The 24,453-nt window shown below is 40.1% G+C and overlaps 1 protein-coding gene across 3 annotated transcripts in view; it reads right to left on the bottom strand.

Annotated features, from left to right (window-relative positions):
- LOC133614824 (muscleblind-like protein 1) overlaps positions 1 to 24,453 on the bottom strand; it is a 209,964-nt gene that overhangs the window by 41,976 nt on the left and 143,535 nt on the right. For all 3 annotated transcript variants that reach the window (XM_061973102.1, XM_061973101.1, XM_061973103.1), the window contains exon 4: positions 9,445 to 9,651. In XM_061973102.1, the coding sequence (XP_061829086.1) occupies positions 9,445 to 9,651 (207 nt within the window). The remainder of the gene's footprint in view (positions 1 to 9,444; positions 9,652 to 24,453) is intronic.

Here is a 24,453-nt window from a genome sequence, read left to right as displayed (position 1 = left end):
TACAGTACATATTCCGTACAATTGACCACCTGAATAAGTTTTTCAACTTGTTTAAGTCGGGGTCCACGTAAATCAATTCATGGTAAGCACAACCAGAATTATTCCGTACATTAGGCATTACACATACCTGCCAACTTTTGAAATCAGAAAAACCTAGTAGCCAGGGTCCAGGGGCCGCAGGCCCCGGTAGGTCCAGGACAAAGTCCTGGTGAGGGGTTCAGGCTTCGCCCCCCGACGCAAAATGATTATTAGCATTCAGACAGGTTAAAATGTTGCTAAAACCATCACTTTTCTATCAGTCACAGTGACTTTTCAAAACAAAAATATTACAGCAAAAATCATATGGGTTGATTGACATGTTTATTCTGTAAGCTAACTTCAATAGTTTGAAATTATTTTGACAGTTAATGCCAGTTATCCTGTCAACCTTTCACAAGACTTCAATTTGTTAATTGAAAGTATAAACACTTTTTACAGTAAACAAATGGTAAAACAGTACTAAACAATTCCATAAAAAAAAAAATTGGTGTCATTATTAACTTTCTGTCCAAGCTTGTATAATCTACTGCCTTGTTCAATTGTAAAAAATATTCTGTGCCTAAAATTCACATTTCTATCACAATTATCATACTGTAAACATGGTAAGCTAACTTCATTAAAATTAATAGTCCTGTCAATAGCATGGAATTACAATTAAAATGTAGTTTTTTTGTAAGCCTTTCAAAAGAATTCAAAATATGAAAAATTAATGAAAATTAATTTAAGCCATCAGACACTTGAAAAGTGGCACATCACATCTCTAATGTAATCATTTTAACTTTTCAACAGAAATAGCACTGCAAAAATATTAAGGACATACTTCTGTATTTTGGTAGTTATGCTGTCAACATTTAACAAGATTTCTTCAACTTGGACTTGAAAGCATAAATAGTATAAACACTTTTAACAGTATAACAGTACTAAACAATTCCAATAGATAACATTGGTGTCATTACCTTTTTGTGGCTAAAATCCAAATAAAACTTCGGCATTTATCACATCCAAAGAATCTGTTTGGGCGACGAAAAACGTTGAAAGTTTTCCACTTGTATCGCTAGCAACGGCATTGGATTTGTGTTTTTTTGTCCCAACGTGGTCTTTTACATCGCTAATTCCTCCGTGTCCGATCGAAAAATGTTGTCTGCACAAGGTGCAATTCGCGTAGTTTTCACCCTTTTTGGAACGGATAATTATTCCCGGATAGGCTTTTGAATATTCTTCACGGAATGACTGCAGTTTTCTTTTCGGTTTAAGACTCGTTTGCGATTTTTCTCCGGCTGATTCCATGATCGTTCGCTCGTTTGGAAACAATGGCAACTGGTGCCTCGTGCTTGGCAGCGGTGCTATAAATAGCCTCGCGCATGGCATTCGGAATGGCTCGATAGGAAGTTACGGGAAGCAGTGTCGATTGTCATTGTTGTTACGCGATTTCGTGAATAAAACTTTTTTTTAAATATATTTTTTTAATTAATGAAAAAACATATTTTTTATCACTGCAACCGTAACCCAGAATAGGTTGATGAAAACCGTACTAATTACGGGAAAACCGGAGTAGTTGGCAGGTATGCATTACATAAGGCAAACTGTCGAATTTTGAGGAAAAAAAATAAAACATTTAAGTACGCCTTATAGTCCGGAAAATACGGTACTTAAAAATATACAATTTAAAGCATACGTAAAGTAAAATAAATATAATTACATACAGTATTGAATTCATGTATTTTTAGGGGCTTGTTTTCAAAACATTTCCCCACGTTTGCCATTTTCCAATTTCATTTTTGTGTATTTTGTTGTTAATTACTACTAATAATTATGACCAAAATGACAATAATGAATACAAATAATTAACCATAATTGTTATAAATCAAGAATTGTGTATCATAATAATGCATTTCGTATTAAATAATAAATATATATATATTTCATATTTTCCAAAGTTTTATTATAAGTTAAATAATAATAAATCAAACTACTATGACTAAACATAAGGATACTTTTGAGGATAGAGTATTCATTTTATTCAAACCAATAACAATTACAGCCATTGTTGTTACTTTAATTAAAATTATTGAGGTATAACATAACAATATTCACACATGGGTACAGGAGATAAAGGCACACATTGTCTCATCATGTGAGCTTAATTCCCAAACTTACAAAAAAAAAATGCTGGAAAATTTGCGATTGGGTACAAATGGACAGAAAAATACATACAATATGTTATTTTGAGAATGGCCTGGATTTGTTGTATGCAAACAATTGTTTTTGACCAAGAGTTTTTAATAGGGCTGTCAAAGTTAACATGATAAAAACATTTTACGTGCGATTAACGTGCATACGCCTTGTGGAGCCGCAAGCGGGGAAAATAGCAAGCATAAATGGACAAAGAAAGCGGGACATTATAGAAGTCTCAGGCCATGTCTACACTAAGCCGCATAACCCCTTAAAAGGAATAATTATTCAGCCCAAGCCCCTTTTCAGCCACACTAAAGCAGCGTTTAAGGTTCCCCTCCTCGGACAATTTTTTACACGGGTAAGTGCGCCGTCTATTCCGGCTCTTAGCTTTGTATGGACTCATTGATCGTTTACAAACTGAGTTCGGAGAGGAAGCGAAGTCAGATAGACCGCACCCCACACAGGAAGTGACGTCAGAATGAACGCGCCACAGCGAGCTTCATAATAAAGCGGTTTCCACTGGAAATATGGCGGCGAGTCATCCAGACATGCCCGTGTTTCTCCTTCTTCTACATGTACAGACGCTTGTGGAAATCACACATGAATACCTTAAGAGAAAGCCATTGCAGCTATTTGGGACACAACACTTCTCAGACGGCAAGAGAACTTTCCAATATCAGCTGTGATTCTACTTAGCGAAAAACTTTGTCCATTGTCGAAGGAGAGACAACGAGAATGCGGGCTTCCGGGGATGTGATAAAAAAGGTAGCGTGTGCTTAGTATTACCTGGCCGTCGAGGGAAGACTACGGAAAATGGCTAATGCATTTGGACTGGGACAGCAGACTGTATCAGTTATTGTCCGCCATGTATGTCACGGACTCAACGTCTAGGTTCAGAGTATATAAAGTCACCAAAAAGGAATGGACAACGAAGGTGAAGGCAAAAGAGTGAGGAGTGTCCTGACCAGATATCTAGATCCCGAGATTGATTGTTGTAAAATGTTCTTTAACACATTGTTTACTTTTACGTGTCTATTAAAGATTTGATTAATTTATGATGTCTCAGGTGTGATTCACTACAATAGGGCCCCCAGCACACTGGATTCCAGTTCATTGAAATACCACAACACTGGATATTGTTCAGATAAGTTACATTTAAGAACTTGCACACAAAGCAACACTGGAGGTGACTATGACGTGCGCATTTTCCGCGCATGCGTATTAGGTCGCCTGGCGCGCTTTGTTGCCCACAGAGAGGAGAGCTTCAAGTCGGTGTTTACATTACAGTTAAGTGCATTTAAAACATACACATTTGATTGTTACTTGAACGGATTTAAGTACGATGGAATAAAAGCTCAGCAGAAAAAAAAGACAGTAGAAAGGATGTCTAAAGTGACTTTTGTCAAAATATATCAAGTCTTTTCTCATACCAATCACACATGTCCGACTTCAAAATAATAGCGCTGCGCTTCACATCCGGTCTAGCCAACAAAACAATTGAAACGTTGTCTATCATGCTTTGTCAAATACGTTTTGTAATGATATTGTGTGATATTCTTACCTCAATGAATGCTTTCTGGCAGATTGAAATAAAGTGTTTTGAAATAGCGATATTGTATTGTATTGGAATAAGCGGTAGAAAATGGATGGATGTATTTATGTTCACAAATAGCACTGTCGAACTAACACAAACAACACGACGTCTCCGTCTTCCTCGCTCCCACTGAGACTGGGTTTAATACAGCTGGCATACCTGCTACTGCCCTCTGCAGGCCGCACGGGCAATTACAGTACACTGCACAGTATTACCACTATACTACTGTATATTTGTTAATAACCTGTTCTGATTGATAGTCTGCAATTACAGAATGTGTCACTGGCTGAATATATTTTATTTTATTAATACATAAGTAGAAAAGGTTAAAATGTTGTCACGCAGAGATATTAATGTCATTAACTTGTACAATGTGTAAAGTACAGAATATCGAAAAAACATCACCTCACATCTTTGACAATCAAAGCATGATCATAACAAACCCCATTTTGTGTAAATATTGTGTGAAACTGCTATCTAAACATAGTGTTGCTCTTCATAATGTTTAAAAACATTTCATCAAAGCAAACTAATTGTCCAGACATGGTATTAAAATTTGAAAATGATATGTCTAGGGTACAATAATTAATGATGGAAAAATATTTTTGTCTGCGATTAATCGCGATTAATTTTGCGGCAACTATGGACAAACTGGTATCAATCATCATTTTTTATTAAAAAACAACAATCGAAGTCTTTAAATCAAATCAACTTTATTTATAAAGCACATTTAAGATTTACCACAGGGGTAGCCAAAGTGCTGTACAATGAACAGGTTAAAAGATAAAACGAGTACCGAGCAAACACAACACAACACAAGCAGAACACGATAAAAAATAAATAATTAAAATAGAATAAATAAAAACATAAAAACATAAAAACAGGTTCACAGCAGGTGTATTATGGGGCGCCATTGCAGGATGGATATCACTCAGTGTTAAAAGCCATGGAATAAAAGTATGTTTTAAGAGAGATTTAAAAACAGGAAGAGAGGAGGCTTGTCTAACACTCAGGGGTAGGTCGTTCCAGAGCTTGGGAGCAGCAACGGCGAAAGCTCTGTCACCTCTAAGCTTCAGCCTTGTGTCAGGGACCGTCAACAGCAGCTGATCGGCTGATCTTAAGGATCGGGTGGGGCAGTAAGGCTGAAGGAGGTCGGAGAGATAGGTTGGCGCAAGGTTGTTTAGACATTTAAAAACAAATAAAAGGAGTTTAAAATTGATTCGGTAGCGCACAGGGAGCCAGTGAAGGGACGCTAAAATAGGGGTGATGTGCTCACATCTGCGGGTCTGTGTTAGCAGACGAGCAGCAGAGTTCTGCACGAGCTGCAGGCGGGCGAGGGAGGCCTGGCTAATGCCTACATACAGGGCATTACAGTAATCAAGACGAGTCGAGATAAAGGCGTGGATTAATTTCTCAAGATCATGTCTTGATAGAAGCGGTTTCACTTTCGCTATTTGGCGTAATTGATAAAAGCTTTTTTGAACGACGCTGCTGATTGTTTAAGGTCATATAGATTTGTTGTTTTGCCCTATGATGCGTCTGGTCTACCAGAGAATAAGAAGACAGAGCTAGAGGGATTAGTATTGCCAATTTAGCGAGTAATCAAACCCCTTTTTTGTTATCTTTTTCAAAAATGCGACGTGCACCAAATCTGGGGAAGATACTTTTGTAGAACATTACATTACAGCAGGTAGGACTATCGCTCTTCTCAACTTCCCTTCACCCCCTGAAAGAGGTCTTGTTTCTTTAACGACAGAATAAAATTAATGTTGTAGTTCCAAACTAGGGTTGTCCCGATACCAATATTTTTGATACAGGTACTGGTACCAAAATGTATTTGGATACTTTTCTAAATAAAGGGGACCACAGAAAATGTCATTATTGGCTTTATTTTAACAAAAAATCTTAGGGTACATTAAACATATGTTTATTATTGCAAGTTTGTCCTTAAATAAAATAGTGAACATACTAGACAACTTGTCTTTTAGTAGTAAGTAAACAAACAAAGACTCCTAATTAGTCTGCTGACATATGCAGTAACATATTGTGTCATTTATCTACCTATTATTTTGTCAAAATTATAAAGGACAAGCTGTAAAAAAAAAAATGTTATTAATCTACTTGTTCATTTACTGTTAATATCTGCTTATTTTCTCTTTTAACATGTTCTAGCTACACTTCAGTTAAAATGTAATAATCACTTATTCTTCTCTTCTTTGATACTTTAAATTAGTTTTGGATGATACCACAAATGTGGGTATCAATCCGATACCAAATAGTTACAGGATCATACATTGGTCATAATTTAAGTTCTCGTGTATCCAGGGTCATATTTCCCGAGTTTATGCATATAATATGATTTTTTTTTTTTAAAAGAAAAAGATTTTGTGACGATAACAAATATTGTTTTAATCATAGTAGTATTGCCTAGATATGTTATTGTACTTGGTATCATTACAGTGGATGTCAGGTGTAGATCCACCCATGGCGTTTGTTTACATTGTGACGCCGGTGAGCTATTGTATCTTCCTACGGTGTGTAGTGAAGCATGTTTAGCTATTCCTCGTCCTGCAGTGATAATGGTACTTGAAAGAATCTTATTTTATTTTGTCGCCATGAAGACAAGGATTAGTGATTTAGAAGTAGCTAAAACACTGCCAACTGCGGATGGATGTTAGCTGCTAGCTATGTCTTAAAGCACCTCTTCCTGAGGGTGTTTCAGTGTTATAACTTCACCTTTATCTTTACTTTTTACACCAAAATGCCTCCGTTCTCCCTTTTCTGTCTACACACTGTGTCTGCTTGTAAGTACTCCGTGTGTGTGCGCTGCCGAACATGCTCTTCTGCTCGTAAAACCAGCAATGTCATGACGTGACGACGACGCGCCGTCATGCCCGCAAAAAAGTAAAAAATGAACCGATACTTTTCAAACAGAGTATAGTACTAGAGATGTCCGATAATATCGGCCTGCCAATATTATCGGCCGATAAATGCTTTAAAATGTAATATCGGAAATTATCGGTATCGGTTTTTATTTTTATTTTTTATTTTTTTTATTGAATCAACATAAAAAACACAAGATACACTTACAATTAGTGCACCAACCCAAAAAACATCCCTCCCCCATTAACACTCATTCACACTCATTCACACAAAAGGCTTGTTTCTTTGTGTTATTACTATTTCTGGTTCCTACATTATATATCAATATATATCAATACAGTCTACAAGGGATACAGTCCGTAAGCGCACATGATTGTGCGTGCTGCTGGTCCACTAATAGTACTAACCTTTAACAGTTAATTTTACTCATTTTCATTAATTACTAGTTTCTATGTAACTGTTTTTATATTGTTTTACTTTCTTTTTTATTCAAGAAAATGTTTTTAATTTATTTATTTTATTTTATTTTATACATGTTTTTAAAAAGGACCTTATCTTCACCATACCTGGTTGTCCAAATTAGGCATAATAATGTGTTAATTCCACGACTGTATGTATCGGTATTGGTTGATATCGGTATCGGTAATTAAAGAGTTGGACAATATCGGAATATCGGATATCAGCAAAAAGCCATTATCAGACATCCCTATATAGTACCGTTTTTGATTCATTAGTACCGCGATACTATACTATACTAGAACTGGTATACCGTACAACCCTATTCCAAATATATCTGGTTTGTTTTCCATTTTAGCGTTAGCCCGGATTGTACAATTTCGACGATTACGTTTTTACATTACATAAACCCACCAGGTCACCAACATATACCAGTCCTTTGGGAAACACTGCTCTGATATGAAATCTAGTCCCCACTCTGTCTCTGTCCTCTGTCGTCTGTGCTTGGCTCCTCCCTTGCTGACCATCAGCTCTACAAATTGATTTCCGAGTCACACCCCTCCACATTCCCCCCGTCACCTTTTATTCTTCCTGTCACTGAACCAATCCCCAACGCTGCATGACGTCTGCCCGGCGATGTCCTCAGCCCACGCCACCATCAATTACCTGACCACCTACTGGTACGTGTTAAATGCAGCCCTCGCCCAACTCCTGCCTGCATCCAACGATTAGCTCGTTATTCTGCCGTGATTGTTTTTCCGGGCGGGGCGGCATAATGGATGAGATAGAGCTACAGTCCAATTAATGATTAGCTGTGCACAGCTACCTACTGGAGCGACCCGGCTCGTCGGGCTTCAAGTGAAGGATTGGTTTCATGGAAGAACACGGCGACTCTTTAGAACTTTGACAGTGATTCAGTGAAACTTTGCCATGCTAATGGTATGTGTGCAGCGACACTCATTGGTGTGCCTTTCTCTTTGCTTAAGTCCGGGTAATGACTCTATTATGGTAAGAGACTGTTGTGTAACACAAACTGTGTACCCGATACCTAATTAAGTCTACAAACAAAAGCTGTTTGAGGACAGAATTTATGTCTTCGTTATTCAGAAAGATACATCCCATATTTTAAATGCTAATATACAGTCGCGATCAAAAGTTTACGTACACTTGTAAAGAACATAATGTCATGGCTGTCTTGAGTTTCCAATCATTTCTACAACTCTTTTTTTTTTTGTGATAGAGTGATTGGAGCACATACTTGTTGGTCACAAAAAACATTCATGAAGTTTGCTTCTTTTATGAATTGATTATGGGTCTACTGAAAATGTGAGCAAATCTGCTGGGTCAAAAGTATACACATAAGGCGCTTTTGGTAGCCATCCACAAGCTTCTGCTTGAATTTTTGACCACTCCTCTTGACAACATCGGTGCAGTTCAGCTAAATTTGTTGATTTTATGACATGGACTTGTTTCTTCAGCATTGTCCACACGCTTAAGTCAGGACTTTGGGAAGGCCATTCTAAAACCTTCATTCTAGCCTGATTTAGCCATTCCTTTACCACTTTTGAGTTGTGTTTGGGGTCATTGTCCTGTTGGAACACCCAACTGCGCCCAAGACCCAACCTCCGGGTTGATGATTTTAGCTTGGCCTGAAGAATTTGGAGGTAATCCTCCTTTTTCATTGTCCCATTTAAAGCACCAGTTCTATTGGCAGCAAAACAGGCCCAGAGCATAATACTACCACCACCATGTTTGACGGTAGACATGGTGTTCCTGGGATTAAAGGCCTCACCTTTTCTCCTCCAAACATATTGCTGGGTATTGTGGCCAAACAGCTTATTTTTTGTTTCATCTGACATCACATGGGGGAAGATAAGACCTTCTGGAGGAAAGTTATGTGGTCAGAGGAAACAAAAATTGAGCTGTTTGCTTGTGGATGGCTACCAAAAGCGTCTTATTGCAGTGAAACATGCCAAGGGACATGTAAGCAAATATTAATATTGCTGTATGTATACTTTTGACCCAGCAGAATTGCTCACATTTTCAGTAGACCCATAATAAATTCATAAAAGAAGCAAACTTCATGAATGTTTTTTTGTGACTGACAAGTATGTGCTCCAATCACTCTATCACAAAAAAATAAGAGTTGTAGAAATGATTGGAAACTCAAGACAGCCATGATATTATGTTCTGTACAAGTGTACGTAAACTTTTGATCGCAATTGTAGTTGCATATCTGTAAAAAAAAAAAGAAAGAAAAAAGTGTAAGTTCTTAATATTTGGTCGTTGTGTCTCACCTCCAGTCTGTCCGTTCTCATCAGTTTCTGTGCAGCAGTGCCGAGCGGGACTGGGACGCTGGCGTTGCTGGTGAACAGTACTGGGGCACTGGGCAGGATCTCAGCAGGCATCAAACCGGGCGACACTGGGCCAAGGTATGGGTTAAATGCTGCAGCGGCACCACCGTTGGCATTGGTTGCAAGGCTTGGCGTGACTGAAAACATGGGCTGCGGACACGCAAAAGGACAAAGCGGGTCAAAGTCAAGACTGCTGTTTCATTCACGTCACCTACGAATGCAGACCTGGACAAATTAAGGCCCGGGGGTCACATGCGGCCCGTTATATCTTTTCAATCTGGCCCGCCGGACATTCCCAAATATTTATTTAGATGTTTAAGATGTAACGTGTAGCTGCCATTATGATGTGCAGTGATGTTTTCTAATGACCGTAAGTCTTCAACTTTACTAAGTCTTTCAATGCTTGGAATCTGCATGATATACTAGTTACTATGGTCATCTAATTAGTTACTATGCTCATCTAATTAGTTACTATGGTAATAGTAACTGCTTACAAAGTACAAAGAAGAATAATTATGAGAAATACTTTCAACCTTATTGAAAATAAGATATTCTTCATCTCAGTATGTTAATAATGACTGATTTAATTAAATATTACAAAACTGTTGTATTACTCATTCACGGATGTCATTTTATGTTAAAAAAAAAAGTCAGTAAATGAACGTATATATTTGGAAACGCTCTGAAGTGGGAAAGGGGTAGGATTAAATAAGCTTTGCTTCTTCCTACTCGTTTTCGAACATGATGTAAAGTGAAATGATATGAAATTGTGTGATGTCTTATGCTGTAAGTGTGTTCATGTTCCAAATAAACTAAAGACAGAAAGAAAGAAGCTTAGTGATACATCACATATATCAGATCGTAGGTGGGTTTTTTTTTACCCTTCACGTTCATATTCCACTGTGTTTGTTGCATTTGTGTTGTGTTTCGCTTGATTGTAAAATATGTGGATGGAGAGTGTGTGTGACGTTCATGTGTTGTCAATATTCAGTGTTTTATCCTTCATAGTTAATATTGTAAATTCCACATTCTTTATTTGCATGTACATTCTGGGTGTCCCTGTCACGGCGCATGCGCAATCCCTCCTTCCATCTGCAGCAAGCGTCGCCCTGGGACACGCCCCTGCTCGCTCTTCCCGCGCCGTGGCCACGCGCCTGCACGGCTGCGGGCAATCTACAATCAGCGCACCTGGATCAGATGAGGGCCGACGCTATAAAGACCAGCGGACCCGAAGACCCGGTGCCAGAACGTAGTTCACTCTTAGTAGTAAGCATCCCGTCTATGGATTCCCTCCTCGTACTTGCTCTCTGTGCTTTCCCTGTGCACATGTCTTACATGTCCTCTGTGTATTCCTTCCGTCTCCATTGATCGAGCTGTGTGCCTCGCTTCATTGGACTTCCCTCCGGATTTTGAACTGCTTCCCTCGATCCTCCACCCCCCGCTTGGACACGGACCTCGACACCTCTCTCCAGCCCCCGACCTCTCGCTTGCCTACGGACTTCCTTCTTGCCTTGCCCCATTGGATTTTTGGACAATTCATCCAACACGCACGTACAACGCCCTCTGGTAACGTTTACATTATTAATTCCTCACATCGTCTTGCACCATACACTCTTAGTAGCATACACACCCCAACACATCATTAAGCTCAATAAACCTGTTGAGCTTATTCCTTCCGTTGTGTCGTCTCCTTCAGTAAAAAAATTAATCAATTCCATTCCGTTTTTTAAGGTGGTCTCTCTTAACGTTTTTAGCATTCAATCAGACATTATTGTGAGGTTTTGTATTAGTGTTCCTACAAATAGATATAATGGCCCCCAGACACATTTTTTTCTCAAAATTTGGCCTCCGAGTCAAAATACTTGCCCAGGCCTGTATTAATGACATGTGTGGTGTCCCCTTGGGGTTGTGCTTATAAGTCTTTGGAAGACATGCACGCATGCAGTTATTACCCTCAAAGTTTTGGAATCATTACACAAAAGCATCAATGACTTGGGATTTTTGTTGCAAAGTCCCGTCCATGCCCCTGCAAAATGGTTTGGCAGGTAATTCTGTTCAAATCTTACATATATGTGTTTGTCAGCCCTCTAAAGCTGTGCACCAAATGTTTTGGTGATTGGGCTAAACACCCTAAAGTTAAATTGGGTTGTTTTCTACAGAGCATTGAGCTGAGGTTTAAAAACATGGTGCATTTGTTAGAAAAATAACAGCACAGGCATTACAGTGAGGTTGTATTTTTCTACAGTTCAGGAGTAGCAGAGTTGGCTTACAGTACACCAACAAATACCCTCATTTTTGGACTATAATTGGCTACTTTTTCCCCATCCGCTTAAATAAATGTAGCATTGTCACATCAGATCAATAAATTGGGGATTTGTATTATGATGGACCAATGAAATTCTACAGAGCAAATCGAACACACTCGCGCAATCATCCACCATTTAGCACGTTATGGACTCACCCTGAAAAGGGTGGAGTGCCATCTCCGGGTTGGGGAGGAGATCTTGCCCCAAGTGGAGGAGTTCAAGTACCTCGGAGTCTTGTTCACGAGTGAGGGAAGAGTGGATCGTGAGATCGACAGGCGGATCGGTGCGGCGTCTTCAGTAATGCGGACGCTGTATCGATCCGTTGTGGTGAAGAAGGAGCTGAGCCGGAAGGCAAAGCTCTCAATTTACCGGTCGATCTACGTTCCCATCCTTGCCTATGGTCATGAGCTTTGGGTTATGACCGAAAGGACAAGATCACGGGTACAAGCGGCCGAAATGAGTTTCCTCCGCCGGGTGGCGGGGCTCTCCCTTAGAGATAGGGTGAGAAGCTCTGCCATCCGGGGGGAGCTCAAAGTAAAGCCGCTGCTCCTCCACATCGAGAGGAGCCAGATGAGGTGGTTCGGGCATCTGGTCAGGATGCCACCCGAACGCCTCCCTAGGGAGGTGTTTAGGGCACCTCCGACCGGTAGGAAGCCGCGGGGAAGACCCAGGACACGTTGGGAAGACTATGTCTCCCGGCTGGCCTGGGAACGCCTCGGGGTCCCACAGGAAGAGCTGGACGAAGTGGCTGGGGAGAGGGAAGTCTGGGCTTCCCTGCTTAGGCTGCTGCCCCCGCGACCCGACCTCGGATAAGCGGAAGAAGATGGATGGATGGATGGATGGATGGACTCACCCTTGTCACTGAAAAGACGCGACAAAATGCACAAAACGCTGCCCCAATATCCAAGAAGATTGACCCACCCGTCGAAAAAAATCCACCCCCACTAATGGGCCCCAAAAGGCAGGACTGTGGGGTGCCGAAGGTCACCCCTACAGTAGACTATAATGTGTTACATGCTCTGTATTTTGTTACATTTTTAACATCAAATGTTTCAATGTGTACACCTGCAGCTTATAAACTTGTGCGGCCAATATATGTTCAAAATCAAATTTGTCCAAAAACTAGTTTGGTGCGGCTAAAATGTAGCCCTGATAAATAGGATACATGTTGATTGGCAGCAGGTGTGGACCGGCTGCCAATCAACGGCAGGTGAGGAAAAAACAGTGCTCAGCGGAACAAACAGGAAATATAACAAAATAAGAGCACTGACAGGAAGTAAATACAAAAACAAGGAAACAAACAGAAATGATGTGACAGATCGTCACAGAGTGCCAAGCACGGAGGTAATGGCTCACAATAATATGCAATCACTTTACCCTTAAAACTGTGTTAATATAACCGTGATGGAACACAAGCTTATGATAAGGACATATTTCATGATTATGGCAACCACAGACTGCCCTCTTTATAGTTTTTACTCTTGGTGGACCAACTAGGACACCTCTCAAGTTGATGCTTTCAACTATGCTTGGAAAACATTGCCGCATGCTAAAAATGTTCAGATGATATTTACTTCGAGAGTTCTGATTGTGTTTAGCGCACATGCCACTTACACTATACTGCCAAAAGTATTTGGCCACCTGCCCTGACTCACATATGAACTTGAAGTGCCATCCCATTCCTAACCCATATGGTTCAATATGACATTTTGCAGCTATTACGGCTTCAACTCTTCTGGGAAGGCTGTCCACAAGGTTGCGGAGTGTGATTATAGCAATTTTCCACCATTATTCCAAAAGCGCATTGGTGAGGTCACACACTGATGTTGGTGGAGAAGGCCTGGCTCTCAGTCTCTGGTCTAATTCATCTCAAAGGTGTTCTATCGGGTTCAGGTCAGGACTCTGTGCAGGCCAGTCAAGTTCCTCCACACCAGACTCTGTCATCCATGTCTTAATGGACCTTGCTTTGTGCACTGGTGCACAGTCATGTTGGAAGCGGAAGAGGCCTGCTCCAAACTGTTCCCACAAGGTTGGGAGCATGGAATTGTCCAAAATGTTTTGGTATCCTGGAGCATTCAAAGTTCCTTTCACTGGAACTGAGGGGCCAAGTTGGCGTGGCGAAGTTGGGAGAGTGGCCGTGCCAGCAATCTGAGGGTTACTGGTTCAATCCCCACCTTCTACCATCCTAGTCACGTCCGTTGTGTCCTTGAGCAAGACACTTCACCCTTGCTCCTGATGGGTCCTGGTTAGCGCTTTGCAGCTCCCGCCATCAGTGTGTGAATGTGTGTGTGAATGGGTGAAAGTGGAAATAGTGTCAAAGCGCTTTGAGTTCCTTAAAAAGGTAGAAAAGCGCTATACAAGTATAACCATTTACAAACCCCGTTTCCATATTAGTTGGGAAATTGTGTTAGATGTAAATATAAACGGAATACAATGATTTGCAAATCCTTTTCAACCCATATTCAATTGAATGCACTACAAAGACAAGATATTTGATGTTCAAACTCATTATTTTTTATTTTTTTTGCAAATAATAATTAAATTAGAATTTTATGGCTGCAACACGTGCCAAAGTATGGGAAAAGGCATGTTCACCACTGTGTTACATGGCTTTTCCTTTTAACAACACTCAGTAAACGTTTGGGAACTGAGGAAACCATTTTTTTAAGCTTCTCAGGTGGAATTCTTTCCCATTCTTGTTTGATGTACAGCTTAAGTTGTTCAACAGTCCGGGGGTATCCGTTGTGGTATTTTAGGCTTCATAATGCGCCACACATTTTCAATGGGAGACAGGTCTGGACTACAGGCAGGCCAGTCTAGTACCCGCACTCTTTTACTATGAAGCCACGTTGATGTAACACGTGGCTTGGCATTGTCTTGCTGAAATAAGCAGGGGCGTCCATGGTAACGTTGCTTGGATGGCAACATATGTTGCCTTCACAGATGTGTAAGTTACCCATGTATTGGGCACTAATACATCCCCATGCCATCACAGATGCTGGCTTTTCAACTTTGCGCCTATAACAATCCGGATGGTTCTTTTCCTCTTTGATCCGGAGGACACGACGTCCACAGTTTCCAAAAACAATTTGAAATGTGGACTCGTCAGACCACAGAACACTTTTCCACTTTGTATCAGTCCATCTTAGATGAGCTCAGGCCCAGCGAAGCCGACGGCGTTTCTGGGTGTTGTTGATAAACGGTTTCCGCCTTGCATAGGAGAGTTTCAACTTGCACTTACAGATGTAGCGACCAACTGTAGTTACTGACAGAGGGTTTCTGAAGTGTCCCTCAGCCCATGTGGTAATATCCTTTACACACTGATGTCGCTTGTTGATGCATTACAGCCTGAGGGATCGAAGGTCACGGGCTTAGCTGCTTACGTGCAGTGATTTCTCCAGATTCTCTGAACCCTTTGATGACATTACGGACCGTAGATGGTGAAATCCCTAAATTCCTTGCAATAGCTGGTTGAGAAAGGTTTTTCTTAAACTGTTCAACAATTTGCTCACGCATTTGTTGACAAAGTGGTGACCCTCGCCCCATCCTTGTTTGTGAATGACTGAGCATTTCATGGAATCTACTTTTATACCCAATCATGGCACCCACCTGTTCCCAATTTGCCTGTTCACCTGTGGGATGTTCCAAATAAGTGTTTGATGAGCATTCCTCAACTTTATAAGTATTTATTGCCACCTTTCCCAACTTCTTTGTCACGTGTTGCTGGCATCAAATTCTAAAGTTAATGATTATTTGCAAAAAAAAAATTTTTAATCAATTTGAACATCAAATATGTTGTATTTGTAGCATATTCAACTGAATATGGGTTGAAAATGATTTGAAAATCATTGTATTCCGTTTATATTTACATCTAACACAATTTCCCAACTCATATGGAAACAGGGTTTGTACCATTTACCATTTAACTCCTGAAAAACAACCCCACACCATAATTCCTCCTCCATCAAATTTCACACTTGGCACAATGCAGTCCAAATTGTCGCGTTCTCCTGTCAACCTCCAAACCCAGACTGGTCCATCAGATTGCCAGATGGAAAAGCATGATTCATCACTCCAGAGAAGGTGTCTCCACTGCTCCAGAGTCCAGTGGTGACGTGCTTTACGCCACTCCATCCCACGCTTTGCATTGGACTTGGTGATGTATGGCTTAGATGCAGCTGTTCGGCCATGGAAACCCATTCCATGAAGCTCTCTGCGTACTGTACGTGGGTTAATTGGAAGGTCACATGAAGTTTGGAGCTCTGAAGCAACTGACTGTGCATAGAGTCTTTGCACTATGCGCTTCAGCATCCGCTGACCCCTCTCTGTCAGTTTTACGTGGCCTACCACTTGGTGGCTGAGTTGCTGTTGTTCCCAAACTCTTCCATTTTCTTATAATAAAGCCCATAGTTGACTTTGGAATATTTAGGAGTGAGGAAATTTCACGACTGGATTTGTTGCACAGGTGGCATCCTATGACTGGAAATCACTGAGAGCGGCCCATTCTTTCACAAATGTTTGTAGAAACAGTCTCCATGCCTAAGTGCTTGATTTTATACACCTGATTCTCATCATTTGGATGGCTGGCCAAATACTTTTGGCAATATAGTGTATTTAACTTGTATAGCTTCTGACTAAAAATGCATGTTTACTATTTATTTGTACTCACCACAGCTGGCTTCGGTACATTAACCACTGACAATATCACACCAATATTAGGGCTCTTTACATTAAATTGATTATTGTGTCTTTTTTTACGATTCAAGCAGTCACTTCAGATCAATGACAGCTGTTTGTTGATGGCATCACATTGAGACATGGCTGAAATGGTTTCTTTTTTGTGCTTTACTCCAAGTGATATTCATCTCTGTTCTGAAACATGAACTCAATTGATTTTATCCCATCTAAGTTGTTTCAGGTGTCTGGGGATTAAGGTATTGGCTTCACTTTGCGGGAACAGCACACTGTCCCAAGTACCTTTTTATCAACTCTTACTGTATCATATCATGTGTTATCATGGTGATGGTGTTGTCGCAACATGATACTATACAATGCAACCACTAGGAATTGTGCTGCAATATGAACAAGAGGGAAAGTATTTTGAACCATTTCTATTCTCTAAGAGCCATAAAAAATATGCTGCCAGTTTTCTCTGCACGTTCTTGACCCAGGCCCCAGTGACCAGTCCCATAGCCGTCCCTTGAGATCCAGCCAACAGAACACAAAGGGCCTGCGCTACTAAGATCCTAACACCACGCCCCAAACAAACTATAAAATCGCATGTGCTATTGGTGGCCGTGTTGCGTGTGATCTACTAAGACTGCGTGTACAATTGATAACAAGTGCAAAAGTGGCGCAGACCACCCTATTTAAATGAAGATTGTGCACGTACTACCGACATTATGTGTCCATGGAAACACTCATTTACCTCCACATCCATGTCATTATGATCTCCAACCTGTGTGTAGTATTTGGCCACTTGCCTTGACTCACATATGAACTTGAAGTGCCATCCCATTCCTAACCCATAGGGTTCAATATGATATGGGTCCACCTTTTGCAGCTATTACAGCTTCAACTCTTCTGGGAAGGCTGTCCACAAGGTTGCGGAGTGTGTTTAGAGGAATTTTCCACCGTTCTTCCAAAAGCGCATTGGTGAGGTCACACACTGATGTTGGTGGAGAAGGCCTGGCTCTCAGTCTCCGTTCTAATTCATCCCAAAGGTGTTCTATCGGGTTCAGGTCAGGACTCTGTGCAGGCCAGTCAAGTTGATCCACACCAGACTATGTCATCCATGGTTGTATGGACGTTGCTTTGTGCACTGGTGCACAGTCATGTTGGAAGAGGAAAGGGCCCGCTCCAAACTGTTCCCACAAGGTTGGGAGCATGGAATTGTCCAAAATGTTTTGGTATCCTGGAGCATTCAAAGTTATTTTTACTGGAACTAAGGGACAGCGCCCAAACCCTGAAAAACAACCCCACACTGTCAGTATATGTGGCCTACCACTTTGTGGCTGAGTTGCTGTTGTTCCCAAACTCTTCACTTCTCTTATAATAAAGCCGAGAGTTGACTTTGGAATATTTAGGAGCGAGGAAATTTCACGACTGGATTTGTTGCACAGGTGGCATCCTATGACAGTTCCACGCTGGAAATCACTGAGAGCGGCCCATTCTTTCACAAATGTTTGTAGAAACAGTCTCCATGCCTAAGTGCTTGATTTTATACACCTGTGGCCAGGCCAAGTGATTAGGACACCTGTTCTCATCATTTGGATGGGTGACCAAATACTTTTGGCAATATATATATATATATATATATATATATATATATATATATATATATATATATATATATATATACATATAAACGATGAATGGAATTAAAAAAACAAAAAAAAACACCAACAGACACCAACAATCATCAATTCAATTCCTTTTAATTAGCCCCTTAAGTCATTCAGCAACTATAAAACAATACAATAATATTGCTGAACAGACGATATGCCTTGACATTTTTTTATTCACGCCAGTCCAAATATGTTGATAGAGACATGTAGGACGAAGAATTCTACGTCCAGCGCAATCACCGCCTAACTGTGCCAGTTTGCACCTGACTTTTAAACGTGCCAAATAAAGACATAAAATAGTATTTGCAGAACAGTTTCAGCATTGATAAATCACATTGCGCATGATGAATAAATACATTTGCATCTTCTCCTTCCTAATTACGCTCCTTATTTTGCTCATTTAGGAAACCTATTGGATCAGCTTTGCATGTGCTATCAAATTTGCACGTGTTTTAGTACACGCAAACCTTTAGTAGATCAGGCCCAATAAGTAGTAGCCCAGCAGATGCAGTAAAAAAATATACAAATTAAAACTCTTTGAGATGAATCGCATGAAATGTTGTAGTATTTCTAGTGTTGCCTTCTCCAGCGTGTGGAGAATTTAGTCTTATCCCAAGGTGCACTTGAAAAAAGTGGATTTACGCCCCTCAAGGTGCTGTGATATCAGTTTAGGACTTGAGTCGTAGCTCAAGGTTTGGACGGAGCAGACGTGATGTCATTGGAATGCAGTGATGATCAGTGAAATGATGTCATCTGTAAATTGTTGAAAAACTCCGCTCGCAGCCATGACTGGAATATTATCTTCCAACCACGTTTTGCTTGAAATTGGCTTTCATGCTGTTACGTGAGATGCATTACATTCACACGCCGTGCCTTTTCACAGCAATTGACGCAGCAGCATTGATGTGTGACACATTTAATACAACCAGCAGATTTACAGCACTCACTTTTGAATCAAATATGTTTATCTGCAGCATACACCATATTTGACATTTTGCATGCAAACACTAACTAACGTTTTTTTTTCTTTTAAATTATGCAACATCGGACTGCACTTTACAACACCTATGTTATGACTTATTTTCCTATTATGAGTGTATTTTGTGTATTAGTATCTAAGTCAGGGGTCGGCAACCCACAATGTTGAAAGAGCCACATTGGACCAAAAAAACAACAAAAAAATCTGTCTGGAGCCGCAAAAAATTAAAAGCCTTATATTAGTCTTATAATGAAGGCAACACATATTGTTGAAATTTAATATTTATTCCACACATTTTTACAACATTGGAAAACATTGGTAAAATGGAGGCTTCTCAGAGGGTGAGATACGTTAAAGTTAAAGTACCAATGATTGTCACACACACACTAGGTGTGGTGAAATTTGTCCTCTGCATTTGACCCATCACCCTTGATCACCCCCTGGGAAGTGAGGAGAGCAGTGGGCAGCAGCAGTGCCGCTCCCGGGAATCATTTTTGGTGATTTAACCCCCAATTCCAACCCTTGATGCTGAGTGCTAGGCAGGGAGGTAATGGCTCCCATTTTTATAGTCTTTGGTATGACTCGGCCGGGGTTTGAACTCACAACCTACCCATCTCAGGGCGGACACTCTAACCACTAGGCCACTGAGTAGTAACTCCTGGAAATTACTGTTTTAGAATAATAGACAAGTCAATAACATCAACAAAGTTCACCTTTGTGCATTCACGCACAGCATAAAAAGTTTGGTGGACAAAATGAGACAAAGAAGGTGTGGCATGAAACACGTCTTTCTGTGGCAGCGTCGGAGAAAGTTGTACATGTAAACAAACTACGGTGCGTTCTATGTCCGCCAAAATTAGTAGGACAAAACGACGCTCGCCAAATACTCTCATCAGTGAAGTATGTTTAATATAAAGAGTGGAATTTATAATAATTAGGACGATTTGTGTCATGACTGCCCCTCCTACAGAAACCATATTAAAACAAAAGAATATATATTTTTCAATTTTTACACATTTTTGAAAATGCTCCAGGGTAGCGCTAAAGAGCTGCGGGTTGCGACCACCCGTCTAAGTGAATAGTGTTTAAATGAATACATGAGACGCTAGTGACTAAATAGAGACGTTAACGCAGTTGTCAGTGAATTAGTGACTGCGTCCGTGAAGAAACCAGTGAGAGAGTGATTCCGTCAACGAGTTTTCGTGGATGAAAAAAGCCACTGAGTCGCTGGGTGAGCAAGTGACAACGTGTGAGCCCCTGAGTGATGAATCGGTAAGTTAGTAACAGTGTAAATGAATATCTGATTAAACCAACACATTAATAAACAACTACCGGTAGTTGCAATTGAGTGTGTCAGGAAATGAGCAAATCACGAGTGTGTCAGAATGAGCGGGTGAATGTATGAGGGTGAAAATGTTAACTAAGAAAGTTTTGTGACAAATTAGTGAACAAGTAAGTTTGATAATTGAGCAGAGTATGGGCGAATAGATGAATGATTGAGTCATTAAGAAAATGAGAGAGTCATGGAGTAAGTGAGTGAGTTATGGAATTGAGTGAGGGAGGGATCAAGCAAACGAGTGATTCAGAATGAATGAATTCATGCGGGAAAGAGTGAGTAATTAAACGAACCAGTGAATGAGCCAATAAGTAAATTAGTGAATAGATAAGGGATTGAATAAGACAACTAGTGAGACAGAATAAACAGGTGAGATAGATAATGAGTAAGTAACAGTGCAAGCGAGTACCTGAGTTAGCAAGTAAGTGAGTGAGTAAGTTAGTCAGGTAGCAAGAAAATGAGGATGAATGAGTCAATGACTGATAAGAGTCAGCGAGTGAATTCAAACTCACTGACGGCCTGCGTAATAGAGTGAACAAATGAATGAGCAGGTGGGTAAATGAGAAAAAAAGTCAGTAAAAATCAGTGGTGTGCCGTCAGGGCTAGCAAAGCCTCACATAACCAGAAATCATCGTCATAATTAAAGATACAAATATTTTTTTATTTACTTTCCCTAAATCTCTAAAAGTATTCATATTCTCTTCATGCCATATTATGCTCTTTCCAGTGCTGTTGTTTTTAAAAGTTTTTATCCAATCAGAATTCGGCTAGCTTATGTTGCCATGCTGTACCAAATCTGCCTTCAGAATCAACAATGTCTGTGCACTGTAAGTGAACGGCCACATACAGTTGATAGATAATTGTCTTAGCCAATCAGATCAGGAGTTGTTGTCAGTAAGGCCTTCTAGCTAGTGATGTTATGAGCTAGGTAACAAAAGACCTCCATTTCCCAGCATGCCACAGTAGTGAAGAGCATGCGCAGTATGTTTTTGATGAGCACGCTGTGGAGTACAATTGAAGAAGTCAGCCAACACGCCTCGTCTGCATCTTTTATGATTAAACAAGACAACACAAATATTTGCAAGGCCATTTTCAAGACGGATATTTAAAGATAAACTACATCTCGTGAGACCATGTCGGCCAACCCCGGAAGCTCGAATGGGTGCTACAGATTGTCAATTCAAATATTTTATTTCTTTATTTTTACACATTTAATATGCTTTTTGCGATTTCAATGTTGACAGTACCACATAAGATATGTTTTAATTGCTGATGCGGGCTTATTGATTTTTAAATGCGCCAGAAAATAACCCGTTTTGTACACTGTTGATGTGCTTCAATTCGCCGTAGTGCATAAATGTGTTTCTGTATAGTATTTCTTCAGCAATGGTCTTGTGGTGATATAAATGATGGTAATTTGGGAGGTAATCATTGAAGTCGGACATCACTGAAGGCCCAGGTGCATGGTTCGTATGGGTGCTTAAAAACCTTGAAAATGCTTGGATTTTAATGTTGTGTTTTCAAGGTTTGAAAAATGCTTGAATTTTGGGTGAAGTGCTTGTAAATGCTTGGAAATGTTCATCATATTTCTCGGCAGTCTGACTCAATTGGCTAATTATGAAATGGAAACAAATTAAATATGTTTCCTTAAAAATGAAAGCTACACACTTGATCTCTTGGCTTTGCACGAGCCCTTACATTAGGTGGTTTTCATGCCAGAGCCTTATATACGGCTCGGTAGTGGGAGGTTGTCATTTTAATGAACATTGGATGGAAAATGACAAATACAAACTTTGGATAAAACGGGGACCAAATCCAGGTGTAGCCTGCTGCAAAGTATGCAAAAAGGAAATCCAACATGGTTGGATGTATTTTTTGCCCCATTATTTTGGTTGTCTACTTAACTTGTCTGACTACCTCAGTTAAAGCAAGCAAGTTCCATTTTGTCGTTTTGGTCATTTGCATAAAATGCTTACATTATTGAACTTGTTTGTACTGTGAAGGTCACATAATGTATCATTTGTAACCTTTTTCACAACTTAGAGCTATTAGTTATTTTTGTAGTTTTTACACAACATGGTTGTATACATTTATTGCTCTGTTATTTTCGTTGTCTACTTAACTTGTCTGGCTTCCTCAGTGAAAGCAAAAAAAGTTAACTTTTGTCTTTTTGTTCATTTGTTATCATAGCCACAGTTCTAAGGTTAGATATGCTTCATGAAAGGTGACTGAGGGGTTGTGAAACTAACACAATATTTTCCTTTAATCTATTATCCTGATATTAATGTGGAACCAGTGCCTCTATGAAAATGCCCCCCTCTACCTCAAAGAACCGCTCACCCCCAAATCCTCCACACGACACCTCCGCTCCGGACAGACTAACCTCCTCCAAACTCTGAGGACAAAGCTAGGAACAATGGGAGACCGGGCTTTCTGCTCCACCGCTCCCAGTCTGTAGAACGCTCTCCCTGACTAGCTGAGGGCACCACAGACTGTGGATGCTTTTAAAACAGGCTTAAAAACCCTTCTTTTTTAAAAAAAACCATTTTTAGATATATGCGTGGTAGTTCTAGTTTTTATTTGTATTTTTTTTTATTATCTTTTTTTTAATTTTTTAATACACTGTAGCACTTTGAGGTTGTTTGCTCAATGTAAAGTGCTTTTTAGAAATAAAATCTATTATTATTATAACAGTTTTGTTAATAAATGAGTGAAATTGACATTTTGAGGGTGCGTGTATTTATATCACATTGTTCGAAATTTGAAAAAAACCACAAATGGAGACACGTTTGCAAACACCAATGATATTGAATAGTCACACTGCTTCATTTTCTATGCTCCATTCAGTTAATGATAACGCTGCTTCAATGTTAGGCTTAGCTTTTAGCAGATGTTCCCTATTTTTCCTACAGACAACATTTGGTGACCTCAAACAACAAGGCTATAGATTGATTCACACTGATTTTCGCCTTTTGAAGGGTACTGGAAAAACTGGAAAATTGATCTTGAAAGTCCTTAAAAAGTGCTCGAAATTGACCATGGAAAAGGTGTACGAACCTTGTAGGTGGGAAACGCACGGCCCGCCACTGGTAAAAATGTGTGTAAGCGAGTGAGTGGATAGGTAGCTGAGTGAACGAGTAAATGAGAGTGAGTGACTCAGTGAGTCCATGGGTAAGTAAATAAACACAGTGAGTGAACTAGTGAGTTAGTCTCTGAGTCAGTAAGCAAATAAACCTCTAAGTGAATGAAATGAGGGGTCACTACAGAATCAGTATGTCAGTGGCTATGGTGCGTGCATGAGAATGATACAAAAATGTGGCTTGAAACTAAAAGAATGGAAGGTGAAAAAGATAACGCGTCTACCATGAATTGATGAACGTGGACCCCGACTTAAACAAGTTGAAAAACTTATTCGGGTGTTACCATTAAGTGGTCAATTGTACGGAATATGTACTGAACTGTGCAATCTACTAATAAAAGTTTAAATCAATCAATCAATAACACCGCAAAAGAGGAGGTTATGTTTGGGAAAAAACATTGGGCCAGCAATAAGTTCCTAATATTTTCCTCTTATCTTTCTTCCTAAGTGAATTCCCAAGAGGAGTCCATTAAAATTCATGACGTGTTCTTAAACGCCCAAATTGTTCCCACCTGCTGTTCTTAAGTTGCTGAATGCCAAATGGTTATCATAATTTGCATACAAACACGCCCTTATTTCCCCAATATAATAATAATAATAATAATGGATTACATTTTATATCGCGCTTTTCTATTGTTAGATACTCAAAGCGCTCACAGAGAAGTGGGAACCCATCATTCATTCACACCTGGTGGTGGTAAGCTACATTTGTAACCACAGCTGCCCTGGGGTAGACTGACGGAAGCAAGGCTGCCAGTTTGTGCCTACTGCCCCTCCGACCACCACCTACCATTCATTCACCAGTGTGAGCGACACCGGGGGCAAAAGTAAAGTGTCCTGCCCAA

This window comes from Nerophis lumbriciformis, linkage group LG17, assembly GCF_033978685.3.
Source record: "Nerophis lumbriciformis linkage group LG17, RoL_Nlum_v2.1, whole genome shotgun sequence".
NCBI lineage: Eukaryota > Metazoa > Chordata > Actinopteri > Syngnathiformes > Syngnathidae > Nerophis > Nerophis lumbriciformis.
Note: the sequence above shows the minus strand (reverse complement) of the source record. Positions and strands in the feature narration are given on the sequence as shown.